The sequence below is a fragment of the Theropithecus gelada genome, chromosome 7a (assembly GCF_003255815.1).
Source record: "Theropithecus gelada isolate Dixy chromosome 7a, Tgel_1.0, whole genome shotgun sequence".
Taxonomy (NCBI): domain Eukaryota; kingdom Metazoa; phylum Chordata; class Mammalia; order Primates; family Cercopithecidae; genus Theropithecus; species Theropithecus gelada.
Window position 1 is genome coordinate 30,843,687 of NC_037674.1, and position 16,873 is coordinate 30,860,559.

A 16,873-nucleotide genomic window follows, 5' to 3' on the forward strand; every position below is an offset into this window, starting at 1 on the left:
CAAGCGATTCTCGTGCCTCAGCCTCCCGAGTAGCTGGAATTACAGGCGTGTACCACCACGGTTGGCTGATTTTTGTATTTTTAGTAGAGACAGAGTTTCACCATCTTGGCCAGGCTGGTCTCTAACTCCTGACCTCAGATGATATACCCACCTTGGCCTTCCGAAGTGCTGGGATTACAGGCATGAGCCACTGCGCCTGGCTGCAAGTCTGTTCTTAATATTTGCTACAATGATGTCTCTGCCCCAGGGATCATTAAGCTGCTGAAGTTGTAAAACTCTTCTCCAGATAATTTTTACTAACAGAACTGAAGTCCCAAATTGTTAAAATCAAAGTAGATATGTCATGCTCATAATTTCTGAAGGAAATCCAGGACTCCGTTTTCTGAATAGACTTCACAGAAAAAAAAATATATACAGCAATATATATATATATACAGCAAAAATAAAAATATATATGATTAAAAATACTGGTTCTCTCTTCAGTATAAAATCACACTGATAAATTGTAGGCTATTCCCTGCTTGATGTGATATTGGACATCTCCCACCCAAAGCCAAGATTCTTACACCTACTTGTCCTGATGAAAGTCAAACGCTTAAAAAAGTTCTTTTTCTCTTTAAAAACTAGCTTTATTTAAAAGAATCTGAAGCAAATAACACTATAGGAAACAAACTTACAATACATATTATTCAAGAAAGCCTGCCATACATCATTTCTACTAATAGTAGGTCTATATACTGATAAACAATATTCTTTATACAATGCACAAATGACATGAAGCATTATCCCTGAAAAGAATGGCCAACAATAACATGGACTGTCTTGACAGCAGAACATCTACTTGTCTTATTACTTATCTATAGAATAAAAAAACTAAAATGTAGATGACAAATTAAACTCCTCCAATTTTAAATTCTAGCATAGTTTTGGGGGAAGAAGGGATTGGGATCAGAAGAGGCAAATTGTGTTAAGTATCTCAAAAAGAAAAAGGAGTCTGGCTTACCGTTATTTAAGTAGTTCCTATGAAGTAAATCAGAACTGAGAATGTATTTGTTTAACACTTGGAGGCCCTTACAGAGTCAAACTTTCCATTATCTACTATATTCCATCAGTTATCAAGCCAATTTTATTTGTCTGAAAACTGTAACCTGGTCATTAACCACAGAAAAAAATAAACAATTTGGGGTAATCTAGTCATTTCATACTTTATTTAAATGTTTCCACAAAGCAGTTCGTGAATTAATAATACTTCTTTAGACTTCTATGATCTAAATAGAAACAGATCCAGTTCTAAAAGAATGTATGTGAAAATAGCAGACAAAAATAAATCCCTAACATGTAATACTAAATTTTTAACATAAAATATAGAACTATGAAAATTTGGGGCATTCAAGTCAAATGTAATAGGATTATGATACAGTATGGTACCTAGCATTTTAAAAAATATTAGGACTGAATCAGATTTATTGCTATATCAATCCTATCAATAGTCGACAATCAAAAGTACAAAATATACCATAACCATGCCAAATATGATGCAGCATAAAGATATCATTAACATAACACAGGTAGACATTTTGTAATATACATCACTGATATAGTAAAACCTTATTCAGGATAATTTAAACTGATATGTCTAGAATTTGAATTTTTAAAAAGATACGCAGTTTAAGCACTCACAAGCATTCATTTTTTTCTTTCAAGTGTATAATTTCAAATACACAAATTTGCAATGGCCAAGTATTGCTTATTACAATTCTTTTGGGTACTTGTCTTAATGACAAAACAAGAATGCTTTTAAATTACTATTCTTAAGTAAACACCTCTAAAATAAAAAGCTTAAAAATTTGCCTTCAAGATTGAACATTTTTCTTTAAAATCTTGATTATAACCTTTATTACCAAATCCTTTCATCAGGTAGTACAAAGTAAACAGCACTCAAGTCCTTGAATCAATGGTTAAAAATTCCAGGTAAATTAGAGGAGTCTTATGGTATCTTCATCATGTCTTAATAAATGAAGATAAACATTACAGTGCTACTTATTTTGGTTATGAGGGAGTGAATGATGTCTTTTTTGGCTGGGAAATATCAGCATAATTTCAAAGTGACTATATAATTTTAGTAGTATGGGCTAAAAAATCCTAACATGCACTACCATTTAAGGTAATTACTTAGTAAATTATACCTGTAAGTGGAAAATAAAAATTTTAAGAGTTATTGTATTACAAGTGCCATGAGTTGGTAACACTAAAATTTACTCCTCTCCCATCTGAAAGACATCAGGCCATCTATTAATCCGTAAATATTGATGTTTCACATACTTCATAGAGTAGCTTAAAACATACCAGCGTAAGAAATAATTAGTATTACATAGTAATTTCCTTTGCCATAGGAATAAATGTTGGACAAAGTCTGGAAACATTTTTTTTTCCAATTTGAATTACAGTAATTTTGCCACAGACCACAGCACTAGTGCATGTGTTACTTTAGACATGCTCTAAGAACAAAACAAAAAGTTACTGCAAAAATACATGTCACCAATGTGGAACACACTCAGATTTGTATAAAAGTACTGAACTAATATCCCAAAAAGAGGTATATGTAAACAGTACATAAGGAAGAAATAGTTTTAATATGAAACAATCATTTAAGTCACATACATCATGATAAGAAGCAGGACTTTCTTTTATAAAAGATAATATTTTGACAAACAAGCAACATCATCTACACATCTACAGAACAAGAAAGGTATAGGTATTTAGAATAAGTTTTAATATAATTGCAAGTAATGTATTATTGACAAATAAGACAAAGATGCTTATCCATTGAGTTTCATCAAAAGTTTTAAATTAAATACAGGCAGCCTCTGATATATTAACGCCTGGCGTATATATGGCCACGGTCTTTCCTTCATTTCCCCTACACCACTTGTCTTGGGAGATGCTAATGCTATCCCTAGCCTCTTTGCTCCAGGGGTGCTTCCAAATTCCCATCACTGTACCACAAGTTGGAAGATGCAGATTTGACTTTTATAATGCTCTACTGGATAGAACAATAAGCTACTAAAAATTAGAAATGAGAAGAAAATCTCTAAATTCAGAATTAGAGGAGAGGAAGCTGTGCAAAGTCACAACAACCTAAAGGAAATTGGATGTACCTTCAGACAGTACCAGCTAATTCACTAAACGTACTGCTTCCATGGTATCTGAAATGTGGTCATATTGTCTGAAATGTTAGATAGTAAAGATTCATTCTTAATAAACATCCTTTTTTAAGAAAGAAATTTAATGACACTTTTCCCACTATCTTCATTCATACCTTAGTAGAAAATGCTTTTCTCTTAAAGTCTAGCCAACTACTGCCACACAAAGACACAGGATTTCTGATGGGAGGAAAGATATAAAATGTTGAAGCACAGAGCATCCAGGAGAGGAAAAGCCAAGCCTGCTTATACATTTCACCAGAGTTCAGCATGGTAAGGGGGCAAATACAAAGAAACCCACACCAAAGAACTTAACCTCCTAATCACATCAGGAAAAAGACAAGACCTCTGCTTCTTTCTCCCTCCTACATTGATCGATTGGTTTTCTAAAGAAAACTGAGAGCTCAGCATGATACTATTAACTAGATTATGGTCTAAATGAGCCTTTAGGAGCTTCCCTATTGCGCAGAGTTCCAAGCCACTATTTACAAATGAACTTTGGGAGCCTGGATGCTTTTAAATTTTTTTTAATTGAAAAAAATATAAAACAGCACGAATGTTCATGCATATGAAACCTCTATGCACTGCAGAAAGAAATCCAAAACTCTTGAGAATTCCCTTTTAAAAAATCATTGCTTATATATTTTCTTACTATTAAATACAATTACTATAGTACATTGAACAATAAGTGCTAAAACTCTAATTTGTTCAAGACAAACAAGTTTGAAAGAATATTGAATGAAGACTCTTGATACTTATTTGGATTAAAGTTGGCAGATTTCATGATGACCCATACTATTAAGAGGTTTTTCTGCCACTAGGCAGAGTTTGGAATCTAAAACAAACCACCAAAAAACTAGATTTCTGCACACTGTGTTTATGAAGAATAAGTACTAGTACTAGAAAATCTTCAGTTTTATGTATATAACCTTCTAATTTGAATAACAAGAATCATAATAGCAGTACTCTAAAGTATTTCACACAAAAGGAAAACACTGATCACAAATCTAATTCTAAGCACTCTATCTGAAGAACAATTTATCTTTCACAAGCTAAGCTGTTTCAGTATTAGTGAATCGAGTAACACCTAGAAGCATGTGGACCAGAAATTCTCTAGTGCATGAGCAAATCAAGTTCTGAGAAAGGAACTGATGCTTTAAAAATATTTCTGTCTGGCCGGATGTGGTGGCTCACGCCTGTAATCCTAGCACTTTGGGAGGCTGAAGAGGACAGATCACTTGAGGTCAGGAGTTTGAGACCAGCCTGGTCAACATAGTAAACCCCGTCTCTACTAAAAATATAAAAATTAGCCCGGTGTGATGGTGAGCAACTGTAATCCTAGCTACTCAGGAGGCTGAGGCAGGAGAATCGCTTGAACCAGGGAGGCAGATGTTGCAGTGAGCTGACATCTCATCACTGCACTCCAGCCTGGGCAACAGAGCAAGATGGCTCAAAAACAAAACAAAACAAAACAAAAAAACCACCTTTCTGTCAATAACCTGGCTTTGGTGAGTAAACCTAGATGCTCATAGTTAGCCAGGTTGAACTTCAGCAAAACTCAAGGATGTCAGAGAAAGAGAGTGTGTGAGTATGAGAGAGAGACAGAGTGTGTGTGTGTGTGTGTGTGTGTGTGTGTGTAAGATGAGGACTTTCAGTGAAGGAAAGGGATAAAAAAGGTACAATTCCACTTGTGTTTTTTTCCATCACTGCATATTTTTTAAGTTGAAGGCAGCTTATCATTTGTCCTAAGAAGCCATTTCAGTTTGTATAATAGCCTTCTTCAGACAAATTATCATCTGGCTATTCTTATATTTCATCACTTTTTCCATCCAAAAGCATCTATATAACTTTTGACTTAGCATTACTTAGAGACAAATGTAGAACTAGGAAGAAAATTATTTCAAACACATGAACACTATTCATCAGCATGATTACAGCTTGGCTATGATTCACTGTCAGAATGAACCATGAGTTTTTCTTCTGAATATTTACAGATTCTTATTTAAGTAAGATGCTTTGAAGACCTAAACACCTGAATAAAAATTCACCTGTTTGTAGGTTTTTAAAAACAACTATGTGGAAATAGAAAATGAATTACATTGCATAACAAATACTGTTAGACTAGCTTGGAGAGGTTATTTCATTTTCACAAAAACAGTTAACTACTGAAACTTAAAGAAATAAAGAGTTTAAGAAACTGCATAATCGATTTTAGTAATGATCACAACTCAAGTACTACCATGTAAAGTGTTAACTCCTGAGAACACTGGAAAGTTCTACTCAAAATATCTAGCTCTATTCAGGGTAATAACAAATCATGATCTGATGCTACAACTAGGCATATAGCATGCAGTGCATCATTTATTAAAAATCAGCACTCATTAAACTTTCAGGAGCAACATAACCAGGTTCTTAAACATTTAAAGAAGTATGTATAACAAAAATTCCAAGTAAGATGAGATCTTCAAGTATGCTAGTGAACACCATCAAATGTCTGTCAGCCCAAAATACTGCATTTTAACCTGCTTCAACTGGTAAAGTTTTCACACAAAGGAGTACCTAGAAGTATAGTTTATATCATTTTGTTTCCCAAAATTGTAAAGATAAATATTTTACAACTACTGAAAATATTTTGTACTCATCTCTAACTAGTCAAGGGCAAATGGAGAAAACCTTATATTACCTTGTACCATATGAAATTGCTGTTTTTGTAGGTCAAAATTAAAACACTGTATTTAAAAAAATAAGTTTTATTCAATCAAAATATGCATCAGGAGCATGAATAGTTTTCTTCCAACAGAATATTAAAGGTTTAACTTTTATAAAACTCATCATTTGTTAGGCTGTATAAATTGTTCACATCTTCCAGTTACTTCATCTCAATTGGGGAATGCACTGTTTCTTAGAAAAAGCTCCAAATGATAAAGACAGTAGTCCATGGAATAAAGGTCCAGTGACTAAAATGGACATGACAAAATTTCATAGCCCAAGTCACTTAACTTTTGCTTTAGTAGCTTCTGACATGTGAGGTCGAGTCCTTGTCTTAAAAGTGTAGGTTCTTGCGTGTTACCCAAAGGACATTGTTTTTAAATCACATTTTTCATGCATAATTTAAATTTCTTGACAATATGCTGCTGCCATCATTGTTTCACTTGGGTTTAAATAATAGTAATTATTTATCTCCTTCGTAGATCACCACACAATCTTCAGAATTTTTTTTGGTTGCAATGATAATGGTGGCAACATATTAGGGAGATTTACCAGCCTCCAACGATTGTATAAATTGTCATTAGCTGTCAAACAGTATACTTTTTTTTTTTTGGCCACAGGTTAGAAACTGCTCCAAAAATGGATTTCTGCTGTTTTGAATCTTAATGAGCACACCTCCAACTGTCTCCATTCTTGATCATCCCTCAAGAGGGTACTCTCAGGTCCATTTTTATACTTTCCCCCAGTCACAGTGGGAGCTCCTTAAGTCTTCTGCAAGGCTTCAAATTGTTGTTTGTGAGTTAGATTTCACTTTGGCTCTTAATTGATCTTTGTTTAAAATGGATTTTGATCTCCCCTAAGGTTCATTTTTGATATCCAGATCCCTAGAACAAGATTTTTCAAACCACCACTGAGTAGTTCTTTTACTAGCAGAGCCCTCTAAGGCCAAATGGATGTTTCTACCTTCCTCATTTGCAATATGTCCCAGTTCAAAATTATACAAAAAGTATTCACAATTCTTCTGTGGATACTATAGTATTCCTCTGGAAAACAATAAACAATAACAAAACAACTCAATATCAAAGAAAAGTAGGAGCATAATACTATCATAATTCTAAATAGCACAACTGGGACATACATTACGCCAACTTTACTAATTGCAGTCAATTTTCAACTGATCTAATATTAGCAATTTCATGTGGTACCATCCACAAGTTAATTAATACTTACTGAGAATTTACTATATGCTAAGATCTGTCTTGTATCTGTACAAACAGATATCCTGAAAACTCACTTGAAAATATGAAACTAATTAATTCCAAAGACCCTAGTGGAGGAGGAATCTGGTGTCATACTATTATTTTTTTAATCCATAAAAATGTATGCTTTCCCCCATGTTACAGTTACATATATTATGTTGTGAAGACGTGTTAAGTGGATCCTTGATAAACTTTTTGAACTAAATCTTTAATATGGTACAACCAAAGTTCAGCAATGAAATACACGTATTTCAATGATTCTAACTTTTAAAAGTTAAAACTTGCCTACATTTATTATATATTATTTTGAAGTTTCAAGAGGCTTTTATGTTTGTGATAAATAACAACAACTAACATTTATTTATAAATCCTTCTAAAGTACCCCCATATACATTATTCTCATTTAAGACAGCAAGCAAAGACAATAAAAAATTTGCTCTAGTATGAGTGAATTATTAATAAAAACTAAGTAAATAATGTTTTTGTGTATGCATTTAAAAAAATAATGTAAAACATTAAAATCCTGTGTCAATGAACTTTCGCAATACACAGGAAAATAAACCCACTTTAGTTAATGCCTGTGATTAAGCATCACTGCCCACTGCAGACGGACCGAAAGTTTCTCTAGTACGCATTAACTGGACATCTTTGTCAGCCATACAGGTATCACAGCCCCATACTGCAGATGCTTCTGCAGTTAAGAGGCCATAAGCTGTTTCAGTCATTCCAGTACAGATCCGATGAAACCATTTCTGACAAGAGGCCTCACATAAGATGGCATCCTGATCATCATTCACCTCGTTTGTACAAATTCCACAAGGATACACTGGGTCAGAAGATGAATGGCCATGACGGTTTGGGTGAAGAGAAGATTTATTGCTTTTTTCAGTGGTGCAGGCATCTGCTGCACCTCTTGGTTGTCGTGGCTTATTCTGCGTCCCATTTGCATGGTTATTGTTTGTGGCTTCAGTGCTACTTGAACGGCTGTTCTCTTGATTTACTGCATTGCTTCGATTAACATTTTTTAATTCAATATTACTCTGATTCACTGTGTCATCCATATTCAAGTGAGGTGGATGAGCAGAGGAATTTTGATTAGTGTTTTTGGTTGCTCCTTGAGGAAAGTCTTGTTTTGGGGGAGGTGCTTTTGCTTGACCAAAAGTGTTTGGGGGAGGAATAAAAGAATGATTAGATTCTAATGGAGAAGTAAAATTTGAATTATTTCCAGGAACAAAATTAGATGCCAAATCAGGGTTAGAAACTTGGCTAGCGTTCTGTGGAGGAATCTGACTGAAATTTTCAGCAGGACTTTGTCTAAAATGTTGATTAGGCATGTTGACATTCTGACTTAGTACATTATTATAAGATGGGTTACCGAAACTTGAATTATCATGTGGCCCAAATGTAAAAGCATGAGGTCGATTAAAACCCATGCCCAGAGGATTCTGAGGAAATGGGTGTGGCTGGTTCCTGAGTGAGTAAGGACCACAGTATGGGGAAGACATTCTTGGGGGAACGTGAGGTGGCATTCTGAATGTACTATAGCCTCCAAAGCCAGGATAACCAGGGCCAAGATATGGATTTGACGAAGGTAGTGGTTTATAGGAAATAGTATTATAGTTGTCATCAAATGGATTAGCAGCCACTAGATGGTCAGAGTTTGGATTCGGTGGTGGAGCATACTCAGACAATGGAGGAAAAGAAGGTCCCTGAAATGAAAATGTAAAGTAAAATACATGTTTTTGATCAAATATGTTATTAAAATTGTCCTGTTACCTTAATACCTGTGAACCCAGTATTAGTCAAATTTCTCTTGCAGTGTTGTTATAAACATTTATTATCTTCACTTGACCTTTCAGTTATGACTAATGTTTACATTTAATTATACTTGCTGATAAAAATTTTAGGTTTATTTCATTTACGAAAGAAAATAAAGTATGATTTTCTGAGCTCAAATCCATTGTAACTTCAAACCCCAAAAGTATTTAACTTTCAAAAGAAGCTTCATTATCCTAATTTTCATTTAATATGCTTACCTATAACTCTGGAATCTTTCACTTAAATACTAAAGCAGTCTAACCTAAAACACCTTTCATACACCAAATAGTCACAAAATTAAATAACAACAATCAGAATCTAAGTTTTTCCCCTAGCTTAACTTCAGGGAGATACAATTAAAGTATTCCCAAAACATTAAGCTCTGGGCCTCAAACTGAAAAAATAAACTGCCAGTTTTAGTCACACTGCAAGTTTAACAGATGGTGGTCAAAATGATCAAAAGATCAGTAATCTGTACACACAAACTTACTAGTAGCCTTTATCATAAAAAGAGTGCTTCAAATTTATAAAGAATAAAACCATGAGAGCCTGTATGTATAATTGCTTGTTATAATCGAAAATTTTAACAAAGGCCTCCATCATGATTGCTTCGTGATATGCACATAATACTAAATTACTATTATAGTTGAACAATTACTTCAGGTTAAAATTGTTACTATATATTTTAAAATCTTTTAATAGAACTACAGGCATTCATGCCCTTGAAAAACTTTTACATTAGATTTAAGAACAAGCATTTTAATTTTAATTTTTTTTGAGACAGAGTCTCACGCTGTCACCAAGGCTGGAGGGCAGTGGTGCGATCTCAGCTCATGGCAACCTCTACCTTCCAGGTTCAAGCAATTCTCATGCCTCAGCCTCGCGAATAGCTGGGATTACAGAAGTGTGCCACCACACCTGGCTAATTTTATATTTTTAGTAGAGAGGGGCTTTCCCCATGTTGGCCAGTCTGGTCTCAAATTCCTGGCCTCAAGTAATTCACCCACCTTGGCCTCCCAAAGTGCTGGGATTACAGGCATGAGCCACCACACCCAGCCTCTTTAAGAACAAGCATTTTAATTTGCCCACACTTCCTTTGTGCAATATCTACTCTATGCCGATAGTCCGACAATAGCCACTAGTTACAGACTTAAACAAACAAACAAAAAGTACAGCCGGGCATGGTTGTAATTATGCTTGTAATCCTAGCACTTTGGGAGGCCGAGGCAGGTGGATCACAAGGTGAAGAGACTGAGACCATCCCGACCAACATGGTGAGACTCTGTCTCTACCAAAAATACAAAAATTAGCTGGGCATGGTGGCGCTTGCCTTCAGTAATCCCAGCTACTTGGGAGGCTGAGTCAGGAGAATTGCTTCAACCTGGGAGGCGGAGGTTGCAGTGAGCCGAGATCACCCCACTACACTCCAGCCTGGCAACAGAGCAAGAATCTACCTCAAAAAAAAGAAAGTACCATCACTTGAATGATTGATTGAAAGTACAATGAATGATTGAAAGTACAATCACTTGAACAGAAAACAAAACTTATGACCAAGTTTAAATTTACCTCATCAGCCTGATCATACTAGAAAGAAAAACTGTTATTAAAGAAAATATCAGTTTACCTGTGTATTTGCCTTGCGTTTTTTCTTATCTGGGCTTCCTAGTTGTACACCTGGTCCTCCTAACCCATCCAGTCCACTATCACCACCTAAAAAAAAAATTCAGATAATATTTCCCACTTGTAAGTGAAGTTATTTTATATCTCACAGTAATATCTATTATATTTACCTGTTAATGTTTTCTATTTTTGTTAGACAAGAGAAATACTAAGCTTTCATTATCTTTATTTTTCAAAAAAAGTCTTTCCCATAGTTTCAGCCAGATATAGCCATTCATCCCTGCTCCCATATTTATCATTCTTTCAGTGAAAAAGCAAAGTCTCTCTCTCACTCTAAAACCTTTAGTAATCTGGTTCCCTGTCTCAGAGGCCACCACTATTACTAGTTTCTGGTCTACCTTTCCAAAGATAATCTAGATATATTCAAGTACAATATTTTTTTTTGGCAGAAAGAACACAAATGCTTTCTTACTTGCAGATCATTCCATATCACTCTATTTAGAACTTCTTTATTCTCTAATAACTGAGTAGTATTCTACAGCGTGACTACACTATGATTCATTAAACTAGTCCCCCCCATAATGATGAGAGTTTAAGTTGTTTCCAACAAAAATCCATGTATAAATGCCTTCAGAGAGATTTACAAGTAGTTCCTAGAACCAGAATTATGGCATCAAAGGTATGTGCCTTTTAATTCTTAAAGATATTGTTAAAAATGCAACAATGTTTCCAAATATTGCTTTCTCAACAGTATATAATCAAGGAAAGCAAAAGCTTGACTATCAATTTAAGAGGTTAAAGAAAGTTTATGAAAGGAATTTTTTCAGCTTTAAGAAACATTTTATTATGGAGAATTCTGAACATATACAACATACAGAGAAGAATAAAATTAACCCCATATGCCTATCAGCCAGCCCTAATAACCATCAATTCATGTTCAATCTTGTGTTTTCAACACCACCTTCACCTCGCTCCATCCAGTACTACTTTGAAGAAAATTTCAGACATCATTTTATCGGTAAATATTTCAGAAAGTATTTCTAAAAACTAGGAACTGAAAAAAAGTACAATGCCATTCTAGCCACTATAGAAATTAACAATAATCCTTCATATTACTTCATACCCAATCCAAATATCTCATAATATCTATATGGTTTGTTTAGATTGGGATCCAAATATGGTCAATAGATTACAACTGGTTTGACATGTCTTTTAATTGACATACTTCCTTCCATCACTGTTTTTTCCTTCCAATAGTATTAACTGAAAGAACCAGATTGATTATTGTTCCAATTATTATATCGTCTTTTAGCTCCAACCCCTCTTAGTGACACTGGGACTGGGACTTTGCAAACTACATTTTTCTTTTGCTAGGGTCTTCCAACGGGAGCTCTAGAGGGATACTTGAAGGCCAGGGGAGGTGATACGGAATTGCTGCTCCTCGTGTCTGCTTAGTCTTCTTATCTCTATCATCCCAACAGGCTTTCTCTCTGGCACTGGTAGTTCATCCCACTCCCCAAACCAGCTTCAACATGTTCTCTCAGAGGTATTAATACCAGCGGGGCAGCACCTCAATCTCCAAGACTGAGTCCAAGCTCTAAGGGGTCTCTCTTCCAATCCTCTAGGTTCTCATAACCCCAACTTCTTTTCTTTGTTCACTAAGTCCCAGATGTGGAAGTTGCTTCCTGCAGTTACTGTCCATGCTACCTCACTTTTTGCTTTTTTGGTTTTTCAACACCTGTTTAATTCCTTATATAAAATTATATTACAAACTATATTACATTCAATTGCAGGTGTGATTTATGTTTTCTAGCCTGGAATGTTTGATATATCTGGATTTTGCTGATTATATTTGCTGACTGACATAGTTTAACATGTTCCTTATTTCCTACAAATTGATATTGGGTCTAGACCAGTGATCCTCAACCTTTTTGACACCAGGGACCAGTGGTCGGGGATGGGAGGTGGGGATGGTTGTGGAATGAAACTGTTCCACCTCAGATCATCAGGCATTAGATTCCCATAAGGAACGCACAATCTCGATCCCTCGCATGCACAGTTCACAATAGGGTTCACCCTCCTATGAGAATCTAATGCTGCTGCTGATCTGTCAGGAGGCGGAGCTCAGGCAGTAATGCTCGCTCACCAGTCACTCACCTCTTGCTGTGTGGCCTGGCTCCTAACAGGGCATGGACTAGCACCAGTCCATGGCCCAGGGGTTGGGGATCCCTGGTCTAGACTATAGGCTTGATCAGATTCAGATTTCTGTTTTTTGCAAGGCTGCTCCATAGGTGATGGTCTGTTCTTCCATTAGAAGGCACCTCATTTCTAGTTGATTTTCTTTAGCAGTTGTATTAATTTTCTTATGTTGTATAACAAATTACCACATACTTGGTTGGCCACTTAAAACAATGTCCACTTAAACAGAAGCAGAGGGAACACTTCCTAACTCATTCTATTGGGCCAATATTACTTTGATACCAAAGCCAAAAACATCACAAGGGAAAAAAAAACCAAAAAAACTACAAACCGACATCTCTTAAGAATACAGATGTGGCCGAGTGTGGTGGCTCATGCCTATAATCCCAACACTTTAAGAGGCTGAGGCGGGGGATTGCTTGAGCCCAAGAGTTTGAGACCAGCCTGGAAAACACAGTGAGATTCCATCTCTACATTAAAATTAAAATTAAAAAAAAAAATTAGCCAGGTATGGTGGCACATGCCTGTGGTCCCAGCTACTAAGGAGGCTGAGGTGGGAGGATCTCTTGAGCTCAGGAGTTGGAGGCTGCAGTGAGCTGTGAACATGCCAGTGCACTCCAGCCTGGGCAACAAAGCAAGACCCCATCTAAAAGAACACAGATGCAAAAATTCTCAACAAAATACTAGCAAAACAAATGCAGCAGAATATTCAAAGGATAATACATCACAACAAAGTGGGATTTTTCCCAGAAATGGAAGGTTGATTTAGCATATTAAATCGATTTAATATGCCATATTAATAGAATGAAAAGAAATACACATGATCATTTCAACAGATGCAGAAAAGCATTTGACAAAAATCTAATACTGAGAAGGGGCCAACACGGCTGATTAGAGGCAGCTGCAGGCCAGGCACAGTGGCTCATCATGCTGGTAATCCCAACACTTTGGGTGGCCAAGGCGGGCAGATCACTTGAGATCAGGAGTTCGAGACCAGCCTGGCAAACCTGGCAAAACCCCGTCTCCACTAAAAATACAAAAATTAGCCAGCTGTAATGGCAGGCACCTATAATCCCAGCTACTTGGGAGGCTAAAGCGGGGAGAATTGCCTGAATCTGGGACGCAGAGGTTCCAGTAGGCTGAGATCGCGCCACTGCACTCCAGCCTGGGCAACAGAGCAAGACTCTGTCTTAAAAAAAAAAAAAAAACAAAAAAAAACCGTGGTCCATGGCTCTCAGGGAGAAGAATGAAAATGGTGAGTGAATAAAGCACCTTCAACTGAAATATCCAGGTTCTCACACTGGGACTAACCAAGTGAATAACTTGACCAACAGAGAATGAAGAAAAATGGGGTAGGGCAACTGCTCACCCACGAGCGGCACAGAGCCAAAGAAAAACCGGCCCACCTCCAGTCAAGGGAAGCAGTGAGTGATTGTGTGACCCCATCCAGGAAACAATGCTTCTCCCACGGATCTTTGCAACTCATGGATCAGGAGATCCCCTTGTGAGCCCATGCCACCAGGGCCTTGGGTCCAATAAACAGAGCTGTGCATGCAGAGTCTCAGGAGAGCAGCCACTCAGGCACACACACACAGACCCAGGAGTTTTACATACTCCAGCCCCAGAAATCCTTGCAAAGATGAAAAAGAATCCTGGAAGGCAGGAGATCCACCCATACATTGCCTAGGAAGGGGGCTGAATCCAGGGAGCCAAGCAGCGTTGTTCTGCAGACCGCACTTCCATGGCACTCCCAAGTTAAGATCCATTGACTTGGAATTCCAGCCAGCCAGCAGCAACAGACTGGAGACTGGCTGAGACAGAGCAAGTTCCTGGGGTAGGGGTGGCCGCCATCTCTGCAGTTCAGTTGACTCAGCTGTTCTAGCCTGCTGGCTCTGGGGAGTCCAGGCAGTCTGGACAAAGGGGAGTCCTCTGCAATGCAGCACAGCTGCTGTGCCAGATCATGGCCAGACTACTTCCTTAAGTGGGACCCTGATCCATCCCTTCTCACAGAGCAGGGCCTCCCTGTGAGAATTTCCAGGCAGGGTTATACAGGCAGAACTCTGATCTCTCCCCAGGATGGAGGCTATGGGGAAAGGGGCAGCCGCTATCTCTGCAGTTCAGTCAACTCAGTGTTTCCTACCTGCTGGCTCTGAAGAGTCTAGGCAGTCTGGACAAAGAAGGATTCCCCCAGTGCAGCACACCTGCTCTATCAAAAAGCAGCCAGACTGCTTCTTTTTTTTTTTTTTTTTTTTTTCCTGAGAAGGAGTCTTATTCCATTGCCCAGGCTGGAGTGCAGTGGCGTGGCCTTGGCTCACTGCAATCTCTGCCTCCTGGGCTCAAACAATCCTCCCCCCTCAGCCTCCTGATTGGCTGGAATTACAGGCACTTGCCACCACCACCACTTGCCACCACCACTAATTTTGTTTTGTTTTTTCTAGCACAGATGGGGTTTTGCCATGTTGGCCAGGCTGGTCTCAAACTCCTGACCTCAAGTGATCCACCCACCTCAGCCTCCCAAAGTACTGGGATTACAGGTGTGAGCTACCATGCCCAGCCCCTAGACAGTGGTGAAACCTCTGAACAGGAGTCTCCAGACACCTCCTACAGGAGCACTCAAGCCAGCAACAGGTCAGGACTGCCCTGAGATGGAGCTGCTAGAGGAAGGAGCAGGCTGCCACCTTTGCTGTTACACAGCCTTCACTGGTAATATCTCCAGGTACAGGAAAAATTGAGGCAACTAGGGTCAGGAGCAGACCCCCAGCAAACTGCAGCAGTCCTACAGAAGAGTGGCCTGAATGTTAAAAGAAAAACAAACAAACAGAAGCAATGACAACAACAATATCAACAAAAAGACGCCACAAAAATCCCATTCAAGGTCAGCAACCTCAAAGATCAAAGGTAGATATAAGCCCAAAAAGATGAAAAAGAATCAACACAAAAATGCTGAAAACTCAAAAAAACTGCCTCTTCTCCTCCTAATGATCACAACACTTCTCCAGCAAGGGCACCGAACAGGGCTGAGGCAGCCGGGCGTGGTGGCTCAAGCCTGTAATCCCAGCACTTTGGGAGGCCAAGGTGGGCAGATTACAAGGTCAGGAGATCGAGACCATCCTGGCTGACACAGTGAAACCCCGTCTCTACTAAAAATACAAAAAAAATTATCTGGGGGTGGTGGCGGGCACCTGTAGTCCCTGTTACTCGGGAGGCTGAGGCGGGAGAATGTCATGAACCCAGGAGGTGGAGCTTGCAATGAGCTGAGATTGCACCACTGCACTCCAGTCTGGGTGACAGAGTGAGACTCTGTCAAAAAAAAAAAAAAAAAAAAAAAAAGGAACTGGGCTGAGGCTGAGATTGGCTGAATTGACAGAAGTAGATGCCAGAAGGTCAGTAATAATGAATTTCACTGAGCTAAAGAAGCATGCTGTAACCCAATGCAAAGAAGGTAAGAATCATGATAAAACAATACAGGTGCTGATAACCAGAATTGCCAGTTTAAAGAGGAATATAACTGATCTGATGGAGCTGAAAAACACAACATGACAACCTCACGATGCAATCACAAGTATCAACAGCAGAATAGACCAAGTGAAGGAAAGAATCTCAGAGCTCAAAGATAACCATTCTGAAATAAGAGAGGCAGACAAGAATAGAGAAAAAGGAATGAACTAAACCTCCAAGAAATATGGAATTATGTAGAGAATAAATCTGCAACTCATTAGTGTCCCTGAAAAAGAGGGGGAGAATGGAACCAAGTTGGAAAACATACTTGTGGATATCATCCAGGAGAACATCCTCAACCTAGCAAGATAGGCCAACATTCAAAGTCAGGAAATCCAGAGAATCCCCGTAAAATACTGCACAAGAGATCAACACCAAGACACATAATCATCAGATTCTCCGAGGTCAAAATGAAAAAAAAATGTTATGGGCCACCAGAGAGAAAGGCCAGGTCACCTACAAAGGGAAACCAATCAGACAAACAGTAGACCTCTCAGCAGAAACCCTACAAGCCACCAGGGATTGGGGGCCAATGTTCAACATTCTTAAAGAAAAAATTCCCCACCA

General features: G+C 38.0%; 1 protein-coding gene across 2 annotated transcripts in view; it reads right to left on the reverse strand.

Moving 5' to 3' along the window:
• Positions 1-607: 607 nt before the first annotated feature.
• PYGO1 (pygopus family PHD finger 1) overlaps positions 608-16,873 on the reverse strand; it is a 48,065-nt gene continuing 31,799 nt past the window's right edge. Inside the window, exons 2-4 of one of the 2 annotated variants that reach the window (XM_025390864.1) lie at positions 10,614-10,699; positions 7,738-8,880; positions 608-6,955 (exon numbers count right to left, since the gene is read on the reverse strand). In XM_025390864.1, the coding sequence (XP_025246649.1) occupies positions 7,756-8,880; positions 10,614-10,699 (1,211 nt within the window). In that variant the 3' untranslated portion in view covers positions 608-6,955; positions 7,738-7,755. Of the gene's footprint in view, positions 8,881-10,613; positions 10,700-16,873 lie in introns of both variants that reach the window. The other variant, XM_025390863.1, reaches the window with a different exon arrangement.